The sequence below is a fragment of the Delphinapterus leucas genome, chromosome 1 (assembly GCF_059928025.1).
Source record: "Delphinapterus leucas isolate spDelLeu-1000000601 "Yukka" chromosome 1, BTC_Dleu_Yukka2, whole genome shotgun sequence".
NCBI lineage: Eukaryota > Metazoa > Chordata > Mammalia > Artiodactyla > Monodontidae > Delphinapterus > Delphinapterus leucas.
Window position 1 is genome coordinate 32,428,860 of NC_143129.1, and position 24,320 is coordinate 32,453,179.

At 35.4% G+C, this 24,320-nt stretch overlaps 1 protein-coding gene across 4 annotated transcripts in view; it reads right to left on the reverse strand.

Moving 5' to 3' along the window:
- The window catches only part of DESI2 (desumoylating isopeptidase 2), a 41,614-nt gene that overhangs the window by 8,201 nt on the left and 9,093 nt on the right, over positions 1-24,320 (reverse strand). For 3 of the 4 annotated variants that reach the window (XM_022579417.2, XM_022579418.3, XM_089907842.1), the window contains 3 exons: positions 5,991-6,063; positions 3,308-3,401; positions 1,609-1,750 (listed from right to left, as the gene is read on the reverse strand). In XM_022579417.2, coding sequence (XP_022435125.1) covers positions 1,609-1,750; positions 3,308-3,401; positions 5,991-6,063 — 309 coding nt within the window. The remainder of the gene's footprint in view (positions 1-1,608; positions 1,751-3,307; positions 3,402-5,990; positions 6,064-24,320) is intronic. The other variant, XM_022579419.3, reaches the window with a different exon arrangement.

Consider the following 24,320-nt stretch of genomic DNA (forward strand, 5'->3'; position numbering starts at 1 on the left):
TATGAGGTTTACTAAAAATAGCCCCTTGCCTCCTCCACTATCCAGAATTCTAGTCTCAGTTGTCACTAACAAGCTGGCTAGGCTAGGCTAAGTCCCCTAACTTCTGAGTCTCAGTTTCTTTAACAATTCAGCACTCACACGGGTGAAAGCATGAAAACTGTGACCTAAAAAGATGGCTCCAGGGGCATCTAGAATTGCTCTTCACGCACTCAACTCCAATATGGTTTTAGGGTTAGACCAGGGCTGAGGTGGTGTTACAGATGCTCAATAAAGCTAATAATTTATTTGGGAGAGAGGATAAGTTGGAACCAGAAGAAGTAACGATAAAATATAACAAGCACTGAACTACGCAGTCTGGGTCTAATCTGAGTTCTCCACAATCTTGGTAAGTCATTTCCCCAATCAGGGCCTGTTACTTAGTCTATAAAATGAGCAGACTAGATTAGATGCTATCTAAAACCTTTGCTAATTTTAACGTTCTACGGATCTTTGAATGCACTTCCTACAAATGTAATGTCTAGGGTCAAGAAAGCTTAGAACTACCTTCTCTCTTCCTTGAAAATCAACTTCGTCACCTCTGCGGTATCAATGCACCCACTAGACTAGTGGGTGCTTCTCCAACTTTTATGAATCATCTGGGGATCATGGTAAAATGAAGATTCTGATTCAGTACATCTATGGTGGGGTAGAGATGATGTATACCTTACAAATTCCTATGTGATATTAATGCTGCCAGTCCTCAAAAAATAATTTGAGAAGCACAGCAGCAGTCTGCTGTAGTCCTGTTTGAAACCTATGCTGTGGAAGCCATGAGGGCAGTGAAAAGGGCCAGGTAGCTAAGCAGCTCTGCAGAGGAGGTCACTGAAGCAGCAGCTCATTTTCTCTTTTACACATTTCACAATTTCTGTGGTACCTGATGTGGCTTCTGCAACCATCTGCTAAGGGTCAGAAAGCTGGGAAGCTGTTTCAAGCGCTATTTAATTCTCCAGACCTTATTTTATAACCTTTTGCTTTCTTCCCGTCATTTCCTTTTTAAAAGACCTTTAATTTGGATCTACTTTTGGTTTTCTGCTTGGCATTCAAGAACTGGGAAGGCAAACAAGTGTGTGTGTGATAAACTGGCAGAGTAAAATTTCAAGATAGGAGAAATGAATTACTTATTAATAAGTAAGAGCCAGAAAAATTTCAAGTTGGCAACTAAAATTTAGGAAAAGAGAAATCATAGTGGCTAAGAAGCAGAAGTCACTTAAGCATTAATTTAAAGAATTTTTTATTATTTTTTTCTTCCCCAACCCCCTAGGCATTAATTTTTAAGTGAAAATATAAGATCGTGATGAAACAAATTAGAATAAGAAGAGACCCGTTACTGTATTCGCTCTACTCACTGCCAAGTCACGAACAGAATTACAGCTTAAAACTGTGCTCGCTCTAAAGTTACCAACTTTGGAAAGGTCACTCATGTAAAAGAAATATTCACATAAAAGAAATAAAATACCATACACTACATAACATAAATAACCAGAAAAAAATAATTGATTAAATATAGTGGGACAGTAAATATACTAGGGTTATTTATTTGAAGAACTTTTAGAGTAAAATTTCACTTACCTCTGATAAAGCCGAAGAAAAGTGGTTGCAGTTTTTATGCATCAAATGGTAAGCGTTGCCTTTGTATTCTTTTCCCAATTCTTCTACAATTTTTTCTATATCATCTTCCAGGAAGTCGGTGCTCCCTAAAACAACAGCTTCTCTTAAAGAACAAAAAAGAAAAGAAAAAAAAAGAAAAAAAAGAATATAGCTGCGTGAGTTATAGGTATTATAGGCATGCTTAAAGACTCATTTCCAGAAATGCTTATTGCCAGGAATATTATGACTGATGTAACAAAGCAGGGTTACTGTGAGAAGACTAAAAAGGTAAATGAGGTATTTTAATAATTTCGATTATTTTCTACTTTTTAAAAGCAATAAACTCTTAAGTATACCACTTCTAAATAATACAAATGCAAAATAAGTCATTTTCTTTATTAAACAGTGTCATATTAAAAATATAATATCACAGTTATTTTTATTACTATTACATTAGCAGTTACATTATTAGAGAACCAGATCCATGCTGCAAATATTCTTGCTTAATTACACTCACCATCAAATGGCTGGTCATATTCTCACTTAGAAATAATCTTTTAAGTTATCTGCCACTCGGCTGCAGTGAGATGACTGTCAAATGACTAATTTTTAAAAAAGCATTATAAACCCAAAACCCTCCAAAACAACACACCAAACCAAGAAAACAATACACCAAACCAAAAAAGCAACCAGCCCCGCCACCACTCCCAAACTACTACCCTGGAAATGCAATAGACATCATTCAATAGAGAGTAGAATTTTAGTCAGATACAAGCCAGGCATCCAAGAAAGCTGACAATACTTAGCAAATCCTTTTATCTAGCAGTTTTGACCAAAGGGAGACCTAAGGAATGGATTCAGGCTGGCATTATAGCACTTCTGTGTGTAAATATTTCAAATTAGTTATAGGTTAAGAGAATAATTAACTCAGTAGTGATAAAAAGATACAACCCTATACTGAATTTCAATGTTATAACCTCATTTCACTATTTTTCACTTGGCAAGTTAACTATTATAGGTCCAGAAGTTTCTTTAAAGTTCCTTGAAACTAAGATTCTAAATATCACTTTAAATACAAAACTCAATTAAGGAATGGGAATTTGATTATTAGCATTCAGGTTTTCAGTGCTGTTTACTACACATAAGGCTCCACAGTACACTCAGATCCATAATTTTAGGTTTATCAATACATATAATACACGTACCTTAACAACAGTCTCTTGGCTGATCTATTCAAATTATTTTAGTTTAGTTATTTCAAGTTTGTAAACAGTGTCCCTTTCATTGGGAAAATGAAGAGATTTTTAAGAGTGTTAAGTAGGTCACAATAAAACTTTCCTCCATCTCCCCCCAAATAGGAGACTGAGGGGAAGCAGTCATTATATAGGAAATGTTTTCTAAAGCAGAATCTTATACCAGGTAAAATTACTTTTAAAGTAGACACAGTAACTTTTGTGGGTCCTGAATAAGAGCAACAGACTTCCTTATTTCAGGCACTTTATTTGGCTGATTACTATCTTTACACAACAATTTAGATTTGATTTTAAAGTGTCCGCAACTAAAACAACATTAAAGAAACATTTTAAGTTCCTAGATTTTAATCTACAGAATGAATTCTGTATGCCTGAAAACAAGCTTTGGCATCTAAGACAGTGTAATAAAAATTATCCTCCCTACTTACTTAAATTTAAATGTTTCTCCTAGTTCAGAAGCATTTCCTGGGGAAATTTCAAATATTCCAGAAAAGGGGTAAGGATGGCCACCATAAGCAAATTCTGAAAAGAGAAAACTCATGATTTTTAGTATTTATCACATAAAACTTAACCAGTATGCTGAATCAGATTTAATAAATGATGAGGATAATAATGATACCATCTAAATATTTTTCAATTTAGTAATGCTTTTACAAACATCTTATTTACCTATTACTTGTATAGAACAGTTGACGTAAAGGACTTGAAACTCTAATAACAAAAGACGCTCAAAGGTAATCCTGACTTCTATATTTACTTTATACTGGCTAGAGGAGACTGGCTAACACTCAAAGGTGAAAAAAGTCCCTGTGTTTACCTATCACGCCAAAGTATGTAGGTGGTCAGTTCTGTGTTTTGCCACTTTCTAAATTAAAGTGATCAAATTTCAAACCTGGACTTTACTCGAAAAACTGTCTAATAACAATGAGTTTTCATGGTTCCTGAGATGAAGACTCTTGTTTTATCTTTGAGTAAGAGGGAAAAAACATTAGCAAACCAGAAAAACTGAATTCAATTCCCCTCATTCAAGAAAAGATAAGCTGCAAAATTAACATACACACCCGCGCACACATAAAGACACACACACTTTCCACAGCACATCTTTAAGCTAGGAGAGAGCTACTTGTACTACAGTGAATGTACATCCAGCCTCATCAGATATAAACTCTCATTCAGAACAAAAATGGAGAATGGTTTCAAATCAGGAAGGAAATAAAATTTCTGGCTACAGTTCTGGTACTAGATACTTCGATATTTAAGTGGCAAATCTTAGTAGACTTACTTAAAGTATTCCAAACAAATGCTTAAGTTAATCTTGTCACTTAAAATTTATTAAATACAATCTTATAAGGTCAGAACAAAGCATGGGAAAGAAAAAGGCAATTCTACAATACATTTACTTTTGATTCAGACCTTTCAGGAAAAAAAAGCAATAATGTAGAATAAGAAAGTATTTAGCATTTAATTCTAAAACATACATTAAAAATTTAATGACAGAATTTTATAAAACACTGTAGATAAGGTTAGATGTGGAAAGATCGTATTTCGATTTTCAACTTTCTCAATTATGGTAAGGAAAGTTGTAGACCCGCTTATTCTTCTATTCAAGAAGCAATAATTCACTTTTAGGAATGTATTTGGCCCTGGCTTTGCTGTTTTGAGCCATGTTTCTAATTATTCCTAAGTCATTTTATGAATGGGAGCAATGATTAGGCAGATAAATGGATAATGGACTAGTATATAAGAATACTTGAGTTCAAGTCCTAGTTCTGTTAATTAGCAGTATGACTTTCAGCAGGTCTGAGCTTTAGTTTCTTCATCTGAAAAATGGAAAAAATGTCTCATGCTCCAATCTACCTCAGAGCAGTGAGGTCATGTGGTCCAAAATTCGATGGCGCTTAAAAAAAAAAAACTGTAACACACCATACAAATTCAGCTAAAAGGGAATATACATGCAACTTTGGCAAAAGCCAAATCAAACAGGGAGCAAATCCACAGACTACCATTTCACCCGTATCAATACTCCAACCACTGGAACTTTCAGCACAAACCTCACTGCTTTTTGGAATTACCTGCAGTCTTTCAGGTAAAATGGAGCTTATATGGCAGATCTTTATAGCCAATATTTAATATGGTACACTGCACCTAGAAGCAGTTAATTTAGCATACAAAAAAGGGACAGTAAAACACCACACTGACACATTTAAGTAAACGAGCCTTTTCTTTGTATTAGCTGAAGTTGTTATGTAGTCTTCAGGGGTAACTGGGAGTAAACTGCAGTAACATTATAGCAAAGACTTCCTAGCTGAAGCAAATAAAAGCATTTCTGCTATATGGTGAGTTTATGATTCAAACTAGTATATTATTACAAGCTTGATGAAATCAGCAATGTGATCTGTCTTATGCAGAACATTCTACTTACAACTTGATCAGGAGATTATCTTGTATCAAGAGAGAATTAGAACAAAGGAAAAAGCTGCTGAAACAGAGCTACTTGATTTGAGTGGCTCCAGTTATGTTTATCATAATGAAGGGTAATAAAGAATAAAAAGTGCTGAGTTAATGACAAAGGCCATCATTCTTAAGCAAAAAGCTAGATGTAATCAAAGGCAGGATTCGCTCAGCAATATTTTTAAACTTTATATATTTGTAGGTCTACGAAAACAAATTTACTACTGAAATTCCCTCAGGAAATTGGTATTTCAAGTTTGACATTCTAGCACCAACCCTTTTCCAAGCAAAATGATTATTTTTATCACACTATTTTTCAAAGTGCAAGGTTTCTTAGGAATGCCAATACATATTAAGGCAAAACTGTCATAGTATAACAATCTTGAAAGGAAAATATTTTTTAGGACATAGTACCTAGAATAAAAGATAATCAAATCAATGTACGCTTGTGTACTTTGAGTACTTTCTCCCCAGATACATTCCACTTTGGGCATTTTTCCAAAATACAGTAGAAACAAATATGGGGAGATTTTCTTCTACTTTTTAAAGTATGGAAGTACTTAAAAAAAAAAAAAAAGGAAGAGCTACAGTCATGATTTTGCAACTCCTTTAAATGAGAAAAATCTTCAGAAAGTATATTTAGACTGTGTATACACGTACCTCTGCCATATACTTCAATTCCTGAATGAAAAACTCCAATTCCGATGGATGAGGTGTATTCGTTCATCCAATACTGAAGAAGAAAAAAAAAGATTCAGAATATTTGTTCATTTATAATTCAAATCCACGTTATAGGAGGCTACTAATTTCCAAATCTTTTACTGAATATTTAGGCCTTTCTAATCCCATTTCTTGGTATTTTCCTTACAGGTCTGAAACTCCCATGATAATGACGCATTCAGTCCTAACTCTGTGCCTTTGCTTATGCCACATCCCATATGGAATTCAAATGAATGTCTCAGTTTGTGTATCAGCACCTTTTCTAAGGCTTAGCACATAAGCCATAAAATCTAAACCTGGTTAGGTTGGGGAAGTGATATAAAAGCCCTCCTGTTAGTGACTTTTTAAAGAATCACATATAATATCTGTGTTCATACCTATTTTTCTTCTATCTTAAGGTTCCCTTTCATTCTCTGGTATGCTCCCTTAAGACAGGGATATTTTATTCTTTTTCAAAAGCATTTGGCATATATGTCCTGATTCAGCTCAAAGTTTGATAATGATAATATTAGGAATAAATAACACGAGACACAAAGATTAGAACAATCTTCTTACTGTTGGCATGAAGAAAAACTTCCCAGAAAAGGCAATATCTGAACTGAGTTTTTAGGAACAAATGAGATTTCCCCACACAAAAAATATGGAAGGTAAAGTGAGGTTGCTGGGGGGAGGTGGTGGGGAATGAGAAGAAATGCCAGGTAGAGGGAAGTGGATGTACACAAGTAATGTGATGTGAAATTCTGTGAGATGACTGTGAAAGGGGTTAGTGTGGAGGGGAGAGGGTTACACCTAGAAGGTAAAGGAGTTAATGCTAAACAAACACTTAGGTAACACTTAACAGTGTTACAAACCTATTGATTTCTCCCAGGTTAGAGGGTAGATGATTTGATTTTAATTTTTCTAGGTTTATTCAAGTCTTAACCTTGGCTTCAGAGCCCCAGCCAGTTTCTCCCAGACCTGGGAAAATGCACATTCTCATACACTGCTGCAGGAAGCATAAATGATAAGGGAGACTTTTCCCCCTAAAATGTTACTGGAAAAAAAATTAAACAATAATAAACAAGAAACATTTAAAAAAGAACAAGGGACTGTCTCATCTAGATATCAAAATAATCATTAAAACAGTACGGTACTGGGCTTCCCTGGTGGCACAGTGGTTGAGAGTCTGCCTGCTGATGCAGGGGACATGTGTTCGTGCCCCAGTCCGGGAAGATCCCACATGCCGCAGAGCGGCTGGGCCCGTGAGCCATGGCCGCTGAGCCTGCACATCCGGAGCCTGTGCTCCGCAATGGGAGAGGCCACAACAGTGAGAGGCCCACGTGCTGCAAAAAACCCCCCAAAACCCAAAAAGACAAAAAAACCCAGTATGGTACTGTTGCAGGAACATCCTTGTATACATAAGAATCTGGTATATGAAAAAGGTAGTATTTAAAATTAATGATAAATAAGTTATTATAAATGTGTTGATAAAATTGACTATGCATAAAAATACATTTCACACACCTAAAACTTTCAGTGTTTCTAAAAATAATCGTATAGAAGAAAATAAAATAGATTTAAAAAATCTTAAAATGAACTTATCTACAAAACAGAAACAGACTCACAGAATTAGGAGAATGAACTTATGGTTCCCGGGGGGAAGGACAGACTGGGAGTTTGGGATTGACATGTACACACTGCTATATTTAAAAGAGATAACCAACAAGGACCTACTGTATAGCACAGAGAACTCTGCTCAGTATTCTGTAATAAGTTTTAAAAATAAAGAAAAAAAAAAATCTTAGATGGGAAAAGCCAACCTAAGCAAAGCAAAACCTAGTATAGAGGAAAACAACAGAAATTTAACATAAACATTTACAACTTTTTATTGTGTAAAACTACACAAACAAGAACAAAAGATAAACAATACACAGGGAGAAAAAAGTTGTTAACACTAAGATCAGTATGAGAATACAAATCTTCCTCTCTATCTCATCCTATTTGATTCCTGATTTTGGACAGTCCGAATTTAGATGGCAAGTTAGGAAGGTGAGTGACACCTTTTTATCTGAAACAATTTGATTTTGGATGGAGAGTAGCGAGGGTACATATAGTAAGGGATTTCTCAAAGCATTTATCCAAATCTATTTAATTCCAGAATTTGGGCAGCAAAAGTTCAGACAGCAAGGGATACTATATACAAAAACTCCACTAAAAAAAATAACTCCCACAGACAAAAGTGAGCAATCATAGAAGAAATCAGTGGCTAACAAATGTGGACTAGTAAACAAATCTCCTTAGTAACAGAAAAATGCTAATTCAAACAGTAAGTTACCATTCATTTTTTTTTGGCCGCTCAGCTTACGGGATCTTAGTTCCCTGACCAGGGATTGAACCCAGGCCCTAGGCAGTTAGAGTGCACAGTCTTAACCACTGGACCACCAGGGAATTCCCTACTTTTTTTTTTTTTTATTCATTGTATTGGCAAATATACAAAATATTGCTAATACTTAGTGTTGGTAAGGATGTCAGGAAGATACTGCAGAAATGTGAATCAATGACAATTATTTAACCATTCTACCTCCTGGAATCTAGCCTACAGAAATGCTTGAACATAGGCAGAGACATGTTCCAGGGTATTAACTGCAGTTGTCTATAGCACTGAAAAACTGGAAACAATCTAAATATCGATAGGAAAATGGCTCCATAAACGATGGTAAATCCATATTATGAACTATCATACAGCTACAGCTACTGAAATAAATGAGTTAACTCAATACGTAAGGGCATAAAAAGATATCTAAGACACATAAAGTAAAAACACCAGGTCATAATACATCATCTGTAGCAAGATCACATTTTTGTAAGTTAAATAAATTGGCCCCGAGTGTATGTTTACATGCTAAATATGGAAAAATAAAACCACCACCAATTACAACAAAAGAAAGTTTGAAGCATTACAGATCAAACTGTTAACAGTTTGGGGGAGGGGAGTAGGTATAGCGCAGGGGTGGGAATACAGGTGTGTAAAGGAATACTTTCACTTTTAACTCCATACATTTCAGGACTGTTTTTCTGAATTTTATGAATTATGTGTATTACCAACTTTTATGATTAGAAAAATGTTAAAGTAAAATACTATATTCTCTTAGCTTAACAGGCTTCAATTTATTTGAACATTTATACTATCTTAAAAGAATAGGCTGCATATATATAAAACACAAGCAGCAGCATTATCTGTAGTAGCAAAATACTGGTAACAACTTAAATGTGCACATATAAGGTACTGGTTGAATAAACTATGATAAACAATATTTGGAATACACAAAGCCATAAAAAGAAGCGGGATACTCTCGAGAAACTGATAGGGAGTAATTTCTAGGATATGTTAGGCGAACAAAAGGAAAAGAAAAATGGAGACATGGCAAAATGATACAGAGGCTGGTTTGATGGTGCTTTCATTGGTCAACTTTGGGAAAATCTGAATATCAAAAAGAATAATGACAATAATGGACTATAGCATATTGAATAACAAATAATCTGAGTCCACAGTAATACCAAAAAAACCCCCCAAACAAAACAGAATAGAAAAACAAAAAGTGAAGGGAAAGAAAGCTCTTTTTACAGAGGAAAGTCACCTAATAAATATGAAGTAAAGGCAGAATTAAATAATTTTGCACCTCCAGCTGATGCAGGCAAGGATCATGGATGCTAAAACCATTGGGAGAAGGTTGTTGAAGAACAATGTTCCCATGGTCTTAAAGTATCAACCTCACATTTTCCTAAATTATAAGGAGAAAAGATACCTTAGCAATGGAAAATTATGGTGAGTATCATCTTATCCAAGTGATTAAACTGAGTGTCATCAACAGTTGGACAAACTGATGTTATGTGCCTCCTGATGTGATGAAATAGAAAGCATTTCCTTTGTTAGTTTTCTTTTCAAATATATTAAACAGAATATAATCATAAGGAAAAATCAGATAAGTCTGGACTGTGGGACATTCTATAAGAAAAGCAGCCTGGTCTTTTAAAAAATAATGACATTAAAGTCAAAAGAAGGGCGCCTATTCTTTAAAGAAGATTAAAAGGACACGATAACTATCAATATATACAACGAAGGAGCTCTGACTGGATCCTAGATTAAAAAAGAACAAAAAGCCAAAGACATTATTGGGATAATTGGGGGAAATATTAATATGGATTGTTCATTAGATAAATTATTGTATCAACTGAAAACTTCTTGGGTTTGGTAAATAGTACTGTGGTTAAGTAGACAATGTCTTATTGGGAAATACATGTTGAAGTATTTACAAATGAAATGTTATAATGGTTGTGACATTTTCTGTGTGCGTGTGTGTAAAAGAGGGTAAAAGAAAACAAATATGGTTAAAAACTGGTGAATCTAGGTGAAGAGTATATAAAACGTACTCTTCTTTCACTTTTTTTTGAAGATTTAAACATTTTCAAAATAAAAAGTTAGTGGGAACCAAAGAGAACAATCTACTCCTTGTCTCCTTCCGACAGAAAAGATACCTTTCCAAGTTTCCTGCTATCCTCCTCCTTTCTCCCTGCCTTTTACAGAAAGAGAGTAGAAAATACCACAAGCTGATCATACTAGTCTGCATAAAAATTCTGCTAGTCTTTTAAAAAAAGCTGAGTTATAATTAACATAGAATGTTATATTAGCTTCAGGTATACAACACAGTGATTCAATATTTTTATATGTTATGAAATGGTCACCACAATAAGACCAGCTACCATCCATCACCATATCAAGTCATTACAATATTACTGATTATATTCCCTATGTGGTCATCACATCCCCATGACTTCATTATTTTATAGCTGGAAGTCTGTATCTCTTAATCCCCCTTCACCTATTTCATCTATCTTCCCACCCCACCCTCCTATGGCAACTACTATCTATGAGTTTGTTTCTGTTCTGTCTTGTTTGTTCATTTGTTTTTGTTTTTTTTTCAGATTCTACATATAAGTGAAATCATATGGATTTTTTTTTTTTTTTTTTGCAGTATGCGGGCCCCACACTGCTGCAGCCTCTCCCGTTGCGGAGCACAGGCTCTGGACGCGCAGGCTCAGCGGCCATGGCTCACGGGCCCAGCTGCTCCACGGCATATGGGATCCTCCCAGACCGGGGCACGAACCCGTGTCCCCTGCATTGGCAGGCAGACTCCCAACCACTGCGCCACCAGGGAAACCCTGGAATTTGTTTTTCTCTGACTTATTTCACTTAGCATAATACTCTCCAGAAATATTTACGTTGCTGCAAATTGCAAGATTTCATTCTTTTTTTTAATGGCTGAGTAATATTCCAACGTGTGTGTGTGTGTGTGTATACACACACACACACACACACACACACATACATACGCACCACATCTTCTTTATCCATTCATCCACTGATGGCCATTTAGGTTGCTTCTATATCTTGGCTACTGCAGTCAGTGGTTTCCTTGGCAGCCAACTTCTAGGACTTAAATTGTCTCTTCCAATTGAGAAATCTCATTGCTTATACTGTTTACAACCAATAATTTGATCTACTAACTGATTTCCTTAACAATGACACCAACAGGCTTTTGTTCTGGATGCAGACAGCTCCTACTTAAAGTTACCTGTTCTCTTTTTACAGTGTGAGCACTTCTCTTTCAAAATATAGAGTATTTTAAAAGAGACAGATACAAAATTGTTGTCTGCAATAATCGAAGGGTTTTAAACTCTTAGTAAATTGAACATTTATTTCCATTTAATGTATAGTATCGCTTAATTTTAACAATTTATCTTTTGTTGACCAGTAAACAGCATTCTGAAAGTGCTTTTATAATAAATTTCCATAATGGGAATCTAAATGTTTTACTAAGAGATAGAAAGTCTTTCACAGATTAAAAAAAAAATCTGCACACTTATTTTTAGCCAAAGAGTTAAGAAAGGGTTAGGATGGGAATGTACTTGTCAGAGTGGGGATCCTGGACTCAGAAATCTTTTATTCTCTGCTGTTTCACAGTTGAAAATAATCTCTTCCATGTTAGAACTTCTGTATGTTGCCTGTGTGTGTGTGTGTGTGTGTGTTGTGTATACGTATATACATACTTTAGTCTGAAATTTCCCTGCATTCAAGATTTTACATTATACATATAAAAGGTTATGTTTTGACACATTTCATAAACTGGAAAATCTATAAAATGAGAGAAACTTAAATATGAGAGAGAAATGTACCATCTAAAAATCTGGTCAGTCCTTTGGAGTTTACTATAATGAGATTTGACCTATATAAGGTTTCTAAAGAATTGCTGAGACACTGCAATGAAAAATGAATACCTGACAGGCTTTTCAAGTGGTAATGTTACCTCTACTCTCAGATGGAAAGTTGGACAATCAGGTAAAGTGTTTCTGCTCAAGGGTTAGGCAGCCGGCAAGTTGCTAGGAAAAGGATTTCATAACCCAGAGATATTCCTTTGAACAGTATTAAAAAGCAGAAGCTACCCGCTCTTAACATTACTTGTTTCCTAAAGGCTCTGTCTCAATATTCTGTGCCAGGCAGGAATTAACGCTGATGTTGCTTATTCACTGTTAGCAATAACAATGAGGGACTCAATAGTTCTTTGCTTTTCATGTTCTTTGTACCTTCTATCCTTAGAAAGGGCCCCAAATGTTAAGAGTTAATTCATTTTCTAGATTAAAGCAACTATTTACTAGTTAGAAATCTATTACTAGATAGCGCTACTGACCTTACAGAAACAAAATTATAAAGAATACTATAAGCAATTGTATACTAACAGATTAGATAACTGAGATGAAATGGATAAATTCCTGGAAAGACACGAAGTACCAAAACTGAATCAAGAAGAGAGAGAAAATCTGAATAGGTCTATAATGAATGGGAATAAAAAAAAGAGAATGAATTAGTAATTTTAAAACTACCCTCAAAGAAAAGCCTACAACCAGATGATTTTGGTGAATTCTACCAAATATTTAAACAAGAATACTAATTCTTCATAAACTGCTCAAAAGAAAAAAAGGGGACTCTTCCCAAATCATTCTATGAGGCCAGTATTAATTTGACACCAAAACCAGACAAAGACATCATGAGGAAACTACAGATCAATCTCGTATGAATACCCACTCAAAAATCCTCAACAAAATACAAGCAAATTGAATTCAGCAACATATAAAAAGGATTATACACCACGACCAAGTGGTATTTATTCCAGGAATGCAAAACGGATTTAACATCCCCCCAAATCAATTAATGTAATATACCATAGCACTAGAGTAAAGGACAAAATCCACAAAATACAACACTTTTCATGACCAAAACACTCAACAAACTAGGAATATAAGGAAACTTCTCCAACTTGATAAAGGTTATCTGTGAAAAACTCACAGCTCACATCATACTTAATGGTGAAAGACTTAATGCTTTCCCTTTAAGATCAGGAACAAAACAAGGATATCTGCTCTTGCCACTTCTATGAAACACTGTACTGGAGATTCTAGCCAAGGTAAATAGAGAAGAAAAAGAAATAAAAGACATTCAGATTGGAAAAGAAGTAAAATTATCTCTATTTGCAAATGACATGATCTTGTATATAGGAAATTATAAGTAATCTACTAAAAAATACTAAAAGCAATAATAATAAACAAGTTCAGTAAGGTTGCTGGGTACAAGATTAATATACAAACATCAACTGTAATCCTATATACTAGCAGTAAACAATACAAAAATGAAATTAGGAAAACAATTCCCTTTAAAGTTGCAGTAAAAAATATTTAGGGATAAATTTAACAAAGAACTACATAACTTTGTAAGTGAAAACTATAAACATTACTGAAAGAATTTAAAGACCTAAATAAATGGAAAGACATTCCATGCTCACAGATTAGAAGACAATATTGTTAGGATTGCAGTACTCTCTGAATTGACCTGATTCATTGCTATCCTTATCCAAGTCCCAGCTGCCTTTTCTGCAGAAATTGACAAGCTAATGCTGTAAATTCAAGGGACCCATGATAGCCAAGACAATCTTGAAAAAGTTGGAATACTCACACTCCCTGGTTTCAAAACTTAGTACAGGGCTACAGTAATTAACACACTGTGTAACTGGCACAAAGACAGACATACAGACCAATGGAATAGAATCCAGTTCAGAAAGAAACCCTTATATTTATGGTCAACTGATTCTCAACAAGGCTGCCAAGACAATTCAATGGGGGAAATAAACAGTATTTTCAAGAAATTGGACTGTGACAACCAGACATTCACATGCAAATAAATGAAGTGGGACTCCTACCTCACACCATATACAAAGATTAACTCAAAATGAATCAAAGACCTAAATGTAAAAGCTAAAACTATAAAACTCTAAGAAGATAACAAAAGTATATCTTCATGATCTTAAATTAGGCAACAGTCTCTCAGTTGTGACACCAAATATACAAGCAACAAAATAAAAAAATAAATTGGACTTCATAAAAATTAAAACCTTTCGTGATTCAAAAGACACCATAAGTAAAGTGAAAAAGCAACCCACAGACTGGGAGAAATTTGATAAGGCATGTATATCCGGAATATATAAAGAACTCTTAGAAATCAAGAACACCACAAATAACCCAATTAAAAAATGGGCAAAGGATCTAAATAGGTGTTTCTCTAAAGAAGACAGACAAATAAAAACTACCATTAGATGCATTTCACACCCACTCAGATGACTGTATTCAAAAAGACATATAACAAGTGTTGACAAGGATGCAGAAGAACTGGAATCCTCATACACTGATGATGGGATTTTAAAACGGTACAGCAGTTTTATTTTATTTATTATTTTTAGTTTAAAAAATTAATTTTATATTGGAGTATAGTTGCTTAACAATATTGTGTTAGTTTCAAGTGTACAGCAAAGTGATTCAGTTACACATATACATGCATCTATTCTTTTTCAAATTCTTTTCCCATTTAGGTTATTACAGAATATTGAGCAGTGTTCCCTGTGCTATACAGTAGGTCCTTGTTGGTTATCTATTTTAAACACAACAGTGTGTACATGTCAATCCCAAACTCCCAATCTATCTTCTCTCCCCACCCTTCGCCCCTGGTAACCATAAGTTTGTTCTCTAAGTCTGTAAGTCTATTTTGTAAATAATTTCATTTGTATCATTTTATTTTTTAGATTCCATATAGGCTATATCATATGATATTTGTCTTTCTCTGTCTTACTTCACTTAGTATGATAATCTCCAGGTCCACCGTGTTGCTGCAAATGGCATTATTTCATTCTTTTTAATGGCTAAGTAATATTCCATAGTATATATGTAAAATGGTACAGCAGTTTTGGAAAAATGTGGCAGTTTCTCAAAAAAATATTAAGCCTAAAGTTACTATATGACCCACAATTTCACTCCTGGGTTTATACTCAAGAGAAATGAAAATATATAGTCATATGAAAACTTTTCATCTATGTTCACAGTAGTATTACTCACTATAGCCAAAAAGTGGAAACAACCCAAATGACCCTCAACTGATGAATGAATAAATAGTGTGGTATATCTATAAAATGTAGTATTATTTCTCAACAAAAAGGAAAGAAGTACTGATGCGTGCAGCAAATGAATGAACCTTGATAACATTATGCTAGGTGAAATAAGTCAATCACAAAAGACCACAGAGTGTATAACTGCATTTATATGAAATGCCTAGAATAGGTAAATTTATACAGATAGAAAATAGATTAGTGGCTACTTATGACTGGGAGGTTTGCAGGGAAATGGGGAGTGACTGCCATTGGGGGTATACGGTTTCTTTCTGGGGCGATGAAAAATGTCTAATATTGAATGCAATGATGGTTGTAAAACTCTGAATACACCAAAATCCACTGAATTATACACAAAGGGTAAACTGTATGGTATGTGAACTATATCTCAATAAAACTGTTTAAAAAATGCTAGGAATAGAAGGATTACTAACTTGTACCAAATGGTAGAAGAGTATATACTTTCACAGTTGGCAAACCTAAACAAAAACTATTTTATAAATATGAATCCTCCAAGGACAAAATTTCCTGCAGATACTTATCCCCAATCAAAAACTTTAGATTATTTCTCAAATTACAGACCGCATTCCTAATTCCAGATAGCTGCCTTCAAAAACATGCAGAAAACAGACTATAAACAAATAACATATCAAGAACAGAAAAAAAAAAAAAAAGGGAATTCCCTGGCGGTCCAGTCGTTAGGACTCTGCGCTTTCACTGCCGAGGGCCAGGGTTCAATCGCTGGCCAGGGAACTGAGATCCCGCAAGCCACGCAGCAAGACTGAAGAAAAAAAAAACCCAGGAAAAAAATATCCTCTGAATATACATATTCTGGTCAACCACCGCTCATATATAAACAGTAGCACGTTACTGAATAAATTTTATGAAGTAAATGTGATGTTTTTCTTTGGTGTGATTTTTTTTTCTGAATGAACTCCAAAGAAAAGTGGGTAAGCCTTCCACAGAGATGCTCTCTAAAATGTTCTTGTTTCTGTTAGGGTTTCCTAGCTCTATTATCAGAGAACACGCCTGGAAGGCTCACTCTTTAAAAACTGGGCAGGCTGCCTGTGGAAGACATGTGTTTAATTCAAGGTCAGCAAGCCTTATCTAGTCCTTCTGCCTCAAAGTCCTGCCAAGGCTATGCAGACAATATGGATGATGCCTACTTTAAGTGGAGATTTAATGACATAACTGTAAACAAACAGAAAAAGTACAGCAGTCCCATTGCACCCACGGGGGATTGGTTCCAGAACCCCCCCAGATTCTCAAGTCCCTTATTTGAAACGGTGTGGTACAGTCAGACCCCTGCATCTGTGGATACGGAACGCCGGCTGTGTATGAGGACTGAGTCTTTTACTGAATGATTTCAGTTGTGAAACTCTCCTACAATGATTTGCTCTTGGTAGTTATTCATGTAATTACTATCCTCTCATAGTTTAAGATTTTTCAAATTAATAGTAGTGTTTCTCAATGCTCCTCTAACTTGTTTTCCATCCTTTGTCATTACTTTAAAAAATTATTTACCACTGTCAAAACATTTCACATGGCATCTCTGGAATAAAAATCTCCCTACAAAGCTAAAAAGAGCTTCTCAAACTTGCTATGTGGAAATTCATGCTTTTGTAGAACCATAAAACATTGATATTTTCTAACAGAAGATATAAATATGCAACATGAAATCACAGCCAAGAAAATGTATCCATGAAAAACAAACAAACCAAGCTGCTGAATCAGATATGACTGGATGTTAGCAAGATTTCTGTTAATTTTTGTTGGGTATGTCTTCATTGATTTTGTTGTCTAAATAGCAGCAGATGCCAAAAGTTTGAAATTATATACTTGGGAAAAATGGATAATACAGGACAATTTTATTTAAAGGCTTAGCTTTTTATTTGAATTGGGAAAAGACCACTTTTATTGCTAGAGTTTGTCCAAGTCTAAGAATACAACAAGTATTCAGGAGACTAGTTGAACTATTGCTCTGAGACAACTGCAGAAGCTGGGATGAAGAGATATATGACACTGGGGCCAGCTCTGCAGATAAAGCTTACCACACAGGGCCATGCTGTGTGAGGCAGGAGTGAAATGGAACACCAGGGGTAGATCCACTAAAGGAAACTATACATTCAAGTTTACCCAATGCTGACAACTATACAATCTCTCAAGGATTATACGAAAAATCAGATGTTTTCATTTGAAAGATTACAGTTTGATTCTTCTCAAACTTTTCCCAACATACCAAAGAAAAACAGTAAACCAGCCAGCCGCTACCACAAAAGAGTATCTCTCGAACCACCAAACAACAGCAGAGTTACCACAACATGTCCATGTCAACCACCTACTAAACCATTTGGTTAGCTTAATCTAAGGCTATCTTTCCCTTAGGATCAAACAGGAAAGCCCACAACGTTCTTGTGTTCCAGTCTGGATCACAAGAGTATTGCTTCTATTATCTTTGAATTTACTTCAGAGTTTATTGCTTGAATAGAAAAAGGTTGATCCAAGCATTACAATGAACAACGCTGAAGCATTTGAACTATAGTGGAAAGACACTGGGCTGAGTGTCAGGAGATGGGGGTTCTTTGCCTTGTTTTCTTCACAGATATTTGGTAACTTTAAAAAAGTTTTTTTTAATTTTATTTAAAAATTTTAAAAGATTTTATATTGGAGTATAGTTGATTAACAATGATGTGTTAGTTACAGGTGTACAGCAAAGTGATTCAGTTATACCCATACAAGTATCCATTCTTTTTCAAATTCTTTTCCCATTAGGTTATTATAGAATATTGAGCTGAGTTCCCTGTGCTATACAGCAGGTCCTTGTTGGTTATCTATTTTAAATATAGTAGTGTGTACATGTCAATCCCAAAGTCCCAATCTATCCCCGTCCCACACTGATATTTGATAACTTTTAAAGATACCAATATGTCTCAAAAAGTGTTTGATTCCAATTCAGATCCTGGAGCCAGAACACCTTGGTTCAAATTCTGACTTCATTATTTACTAGTTGTGTGACCTGGGTAAAGATATTTATCCTCTCTGTCCTTATTTATAAAATGGAGATAATAAATAGTATCTTCCACAGAGGACTATTGTGAGGATTAATAAATTAGTATGTATAAAGTACTTAGAACAGTGCTTGACCTATAGTAAACATTAAGCATTAGTAGTAGCAAACACATATATTGATAATATGATCCTTCCCTAATACTCTGTTCTACACATTGGTAAAGGGTCGTATGCACATGTAAATAAGCAGATTGGTTCTGGCTACCTGTTCTCAGAATTTTCAAGAATCTTTGGGAGTTGATGTCAAATTACCAACAGCAGTGACTCACTAAACTGAACAGCAAACAATGGCAAAGTTAATTTGACTCTAAGACTCTTATAAGCAATGATTTATATTCTTGAAAAGTACAGATCTGAGTAAAAGGTCTCTGTAAATAAGGCAGTGGTTTTATAGGATTCTTATATATTCATGAAGGACATGAGCAGAGGGCTGGAGAACCAATCTCACTTTGGTGCTAGGACCTTAGTCTTATACTTCCTAAGTCCATGGAGGTGGCAAGTAAGTAAAGAGAAGAGGGCCAAGGAAGGACCACTAATACACGCTTTACCTCCTTTGATACCAGCCAGTGTCACTGAAGTTTAGAAGGCTTATCAAAGCATTCCAAAGTATTAATATAAAAAGGTAAGAGGAAACCATTCACAGAAAAGTTATCATCTTGAAATATGTGGGAAGGCAATAAATACATAAACTATAGTTAACTTTTGAGCTCAATCTTGCTTCAATGAAAAAATTGGCCTAAATATTTCTATTTATTATTTTAAAGCATTGCTTATAGAAGTGAACTGACTGTACTATATTATAGTCATATATTAAAATGTTAAGTTCTTCTTCTGATAGAGAACTTTCATTAAACTTCATTTTAGTCAGTGATTTGCTTTATTCATTTAATAAAATGTTATGCTTCCTGTTTGAAAGCAACAGCAATGATAAATGCTATCTGCCTAGTCTGGAACTTAAAACACTTAATATAACCACTTAGAGCCTGGGTCTGACTTCCTTAAAAGGCAGTATTAAATGATCTAAGTATAAAGTATGACTGTTTCCCCTATAAACTAGAACCAGTGTTCACTGGATTAAAAGTAAACATTTTACTTAATTCCCAAAAAAAGGTGTTTAGGACAAGGCATTTCAATTACTGAGTTAAAATTCCAAAATAGCGCTTCCCTGGTGGCACAGTGGTTGAGAGTCCGCCTGCCGATTTCAGGGTATGCGGGTTCGTGCCCTGGTCCGGGAAGATCCCACATGCCGCGGAGCAGCTGGGCCCGTGAGCCATGGCCGCTGAGCCTGCGCGTCTGGAGCCTGTGCTCTGCTACGGGAGAGGCCACAACAGTGAGAGGCCCGCGCACCGCAAAAAAAAAAAAAAAAATCCAAAATAAACAGTGTCATCTAATATAAAACTGTCCTTGATGTTCACACTGTTAAACTACCTTATGAAGTCTTTCTGGTACCACTGGATTTAGCCCAAGATAACCTTACAGCAAATGCTATTTAATACTGACAGTAAATCATATTTAATGCTATCTATGGTGCCTTAGCATCAGGTTAGTCATAAAGCAGAGAGACAATAAAAAGTCACTGAATGAAAAGATTTTCTAGTATCTTTTTTAGATGAAATCACGATTATCCAGTGCTATGTCTGTTAATTTGCTTTATACTATAAGAAATATATAGATTCTATTCCATAATAATTATTTCTAAGAAAATGTCCAATCTTTTCACTACCTGAAAATATTATCTAATAAGCACATGGCCAACTTTCTGTCTTAGAAAAAAAAAATCTTTATGTAACAAAAACATTTTCATTACAAAGTTATTTATAAATTGTTGATAACAGTAGGTATTAAGCCTCAATTTTTTAGAGTACATAATCTCTCCTGATTATGAAAGATTTGTAATTTTTTGGTTAATAGTGTTTTATAAATGTAAAGTGTTTTATAAATAGTGTTTTATAAATATAAAGTTTTATAAAGTTTTGATAGACCTCACGAGTGTGAATATGCCTAACTACATACTGACACGATAATCTAAGAAACCAAGGAAAATGTGGTGACGTGTATTTTGTACAGAGCTAAAGCTTCCTCCTATTTATTAACTATGCAAGCTAATTTTCAAAAACAAATTATTATGTTTACCAAAGGATCTAATTTCTAAGACCCTCCCACAACAAGCTAGACATAGGATGACTGTGAATTAAGTTATTTAAAGGAGAATAGATTTTTAGAAGTCAAATCAACAGTGAACCAAATGCCCCTTGAATATTTTTAAGACTAACCCTATTTTATATTAGCCACCGTTTGACTCTACTAGTGATGATAAGTAGATGGGGCAGCGTACTGCCAATTCTTGGTCCTGAGCCACATCTACACCAGAAAACCATGTTCTGGAAAATCTCTCATATCAGGCACTTAATTTAGTTGTGTGAAATAAAAATTTTGGTAAAACCCTGAAACTCCTTTTAAGAAGGCCTATTTGCACCTGACTGTCCTCCTGGATTGGGTTCTAAAACTGCATGAGATCTGAGACAAAGTCTCACTTAATTCTGTACCTTGCATGTTGCTTAGTGTATTGTATTATATCGTACTTAGATCACTCAAATACTTGATGAGCTGAAATGTAGCAAGGAATATGTAATGTTTTCCCTTTGTCCTGTTCTTAAACGTGACCCATGGGAAAACAACCCCATTCTTTCTCTCATTCAAGAAATATGTACTGAACACCTATTATGTGCTAAGAACTAGCAATACAGAAGTGAACATGATCAAGTTCCTGTTCTCATGGAGCTTGCCTTCCTGAGAGGTATCTTTTAAACTGTAGGTTTAAAACCCATTAAAGAATCCTAAAATCATTTCAGTGGGTTGCACCAGCATTATTTTAAATGAATGAAACATAATGCAATAGAACTTATCAGAGGACATCACACACAGCAAGGTGTTTCCTGAACATCTGGTTTCAGTTACATGTGTGTATAATAAGTATTATGTAAAATGTGTATTTTAGTTGGTCCAGGATAAAATTGAGAAACAGTTCTAGAAGGTTCCCCTAAATTGCATCTCAATTTAAATCTCATTTAAAATTTTTACTTACCTACAAAGCTATAAATAAAGCAAGTTAGAGAACTTTGATTCAATAAAATGTATGTCAGGGACTCTGCTAGACACTGGGGATACAAGGATGATTAACTCACTGTCCTTGCCCATAAGGAACTCATTAAGAATGTAAACAATCAGTCAAAATTTGACAAGTGTTAAAACAAATATGTGTATATGTAATAAATTAATAACTCTTTTTGGATTACTCTAACACATGCTTTCACTTATTCTTTCATAATAACAGTCCACATAAAATATGTAAATCAATTATGGGATATTCAAGCAAGTAATCTGTGCCCAAGGCCACATAATGACTGGCTAAACTGTAAACAGAGCCCAGGTTTCTTAGCCTTCACCTAGTGCTTTTTGAAGTCACATGACTACTTCCTAACAGTCTCATGTGGCTTTGATTTTCTTTACATGATCTTGAAGTACCCTGAAACTTCAGAATAAGATGGAGATCAATACTATTAGTTCATTATTTTTCCTTAAATGTGAAATTATGGTGACCCATCATGTACCATCGCAAGTAAAAAGAAATAGCCATCACTTACTCTTTGCCTAAATGCCATGTGACATGCCTACTAGTTTAGTAATGTAGAGACCTCCTATTCTGGGAACTATAACTAACCCTCAAATCTGAAGGAGTGGGAAAATCTAGAAGATATGTTCCTTCTGGAAACTAGAATTTCGACTGTACTTCAACCAGACAACTCTTTTTATACTATTCAGTAGACTAGAATACACACAACAGATTATACTGAGAACTGCTGGAGACAATTAACATGTTAACTTTATCTGGTGGTTCATTTAACTCAGTGTTGGACAGTGAGCTAGAAATTATAATTACACTACGGTATACAAACCAATCTCAAGCTAAGTTGTTTATTTTTAGTTTCCACAAATATTTAAAGACTTATATAAATTAGAAGCATTAAGTTCATCTGGCAGAAAGGCTGAAGACCAGCCATCAACTCTAACACACAAAGGGGAAAAAAAGGCTATACAATTAACCCCAGTTTTATACATATAGTACGATGGAGATCTTGGAGATGGTGTCAAGTGTACAACAGCCCGCAGTTTTTTAAATCTAAATTTACTATTAATTTTTTTATACAATTTTTAAAAGGTCGCTTTCCATTTACAGCTGTTATAAAATACTGGCTATATTCCCCATGTTGTACAATATGTCCTTGAGCCTATCTTACACCCAAAAGTTTGTACCCTTTTGCGCACCCCTGCAAACTGGTAACCCCTAGTTTGCTCTCCATTCAACAGCCTGCTTTTAATGCTTCAATCTGGGTAGCACTTTGTTCTGTGTACTAACACTCCTTTAGGTAAACTGATGAAATTCCAAAACTCGAGTTATTAAGTGTTGCAACGGCTGAAAGTATACAAATGGAAGCTCATTTAGCTTCTACAATCCTGCAAATAACAACACTAGCGATAACAATAGCTAACACTTTCTAGTGCTTATCATGTGCCAGGTACCATCCTATGCATTTTACACAAATTGACTCATGATCCTTAAAAAAACCCTATGAGCTAGGTACAGTACTATTCCCATTTTATTTTTAAATTTTTTGGCTGTGCTGCCTGGCATGTGGGATCTTAGCTCCCTGACCAGGGATTGAACCAGCACCCCCTGCATTGGAAGCGTGGAGTCTTAACCACTGGACTGCCAGGGAAGTCCTATTCCCATTTTAGAAAGAAATAGAAGCACAGAGAAGTTAAGTAATTTTCCTAAAGTCACACAGCTAAAACGCAGGAGGTAGAATGCAAATCCATGCAGCCTGATGCCAGGCTAAACCACAAAGAACTGCATTTTACTACTTCCGGTAACAGATTCCACACAGTAAGCGTGACCAAGGAGAAGGTAGAGAAGGCGTGACCAAGGAGAAGTCAGGTCTGTCTCAGCCCTGACTCTTTCTCACATCGATACTCTTGTTCTGAACCAGTGTGGATGCTTTGGGACTCTCACTTGCCACCTGACTGGCTAGGGAGACCCGTCAAGACACCAGAGCAAAGCACGTCCCCGGAGGTGAGCAGCCAGCCACAGGGTTGAAACCCAAAGCCATTGCAGGTGTCCAGCAGCATGCTTCTCCATCCTGCAAGTAGCAGCAATGAACAAGAGGACACAGTGGAGGAAGAAACTGTTTCAGGACAAGTCCTAGGGGAACTTCAGGTAAGTCCACAAACCTTTTTAAAGTGATCACTATGTTCCAAGCTCTGGGAATAAAAAGAAGAGTAACACACTGTCTCTACCCTCAAGCTCACTGCAGAGTGAAGAATTTATAAACAGAGATAATAAGGACTGGAAAATATTACAGCATATTCATATGCTGACTGGAATGACAATAGAGGGGGAAAAACTGAGAGAGAACAGAAGAAAAGCAAAGTCCTTGCATAGGAGAGCATGGGCTTCAGCACACAGTGGAAGGTTTGACCTCAGGCAGGGACACTGGCAATTCGTTCCCTTTCCATGTAATAGGAGGGAGGTGAACAGTGGTGGTGGAAGGATGAGAAAATTCTCTTCAATCGTTTTTTTTTTTTGTTTTGTTTTTTAATTTAAGTGAAATAAGCAGTG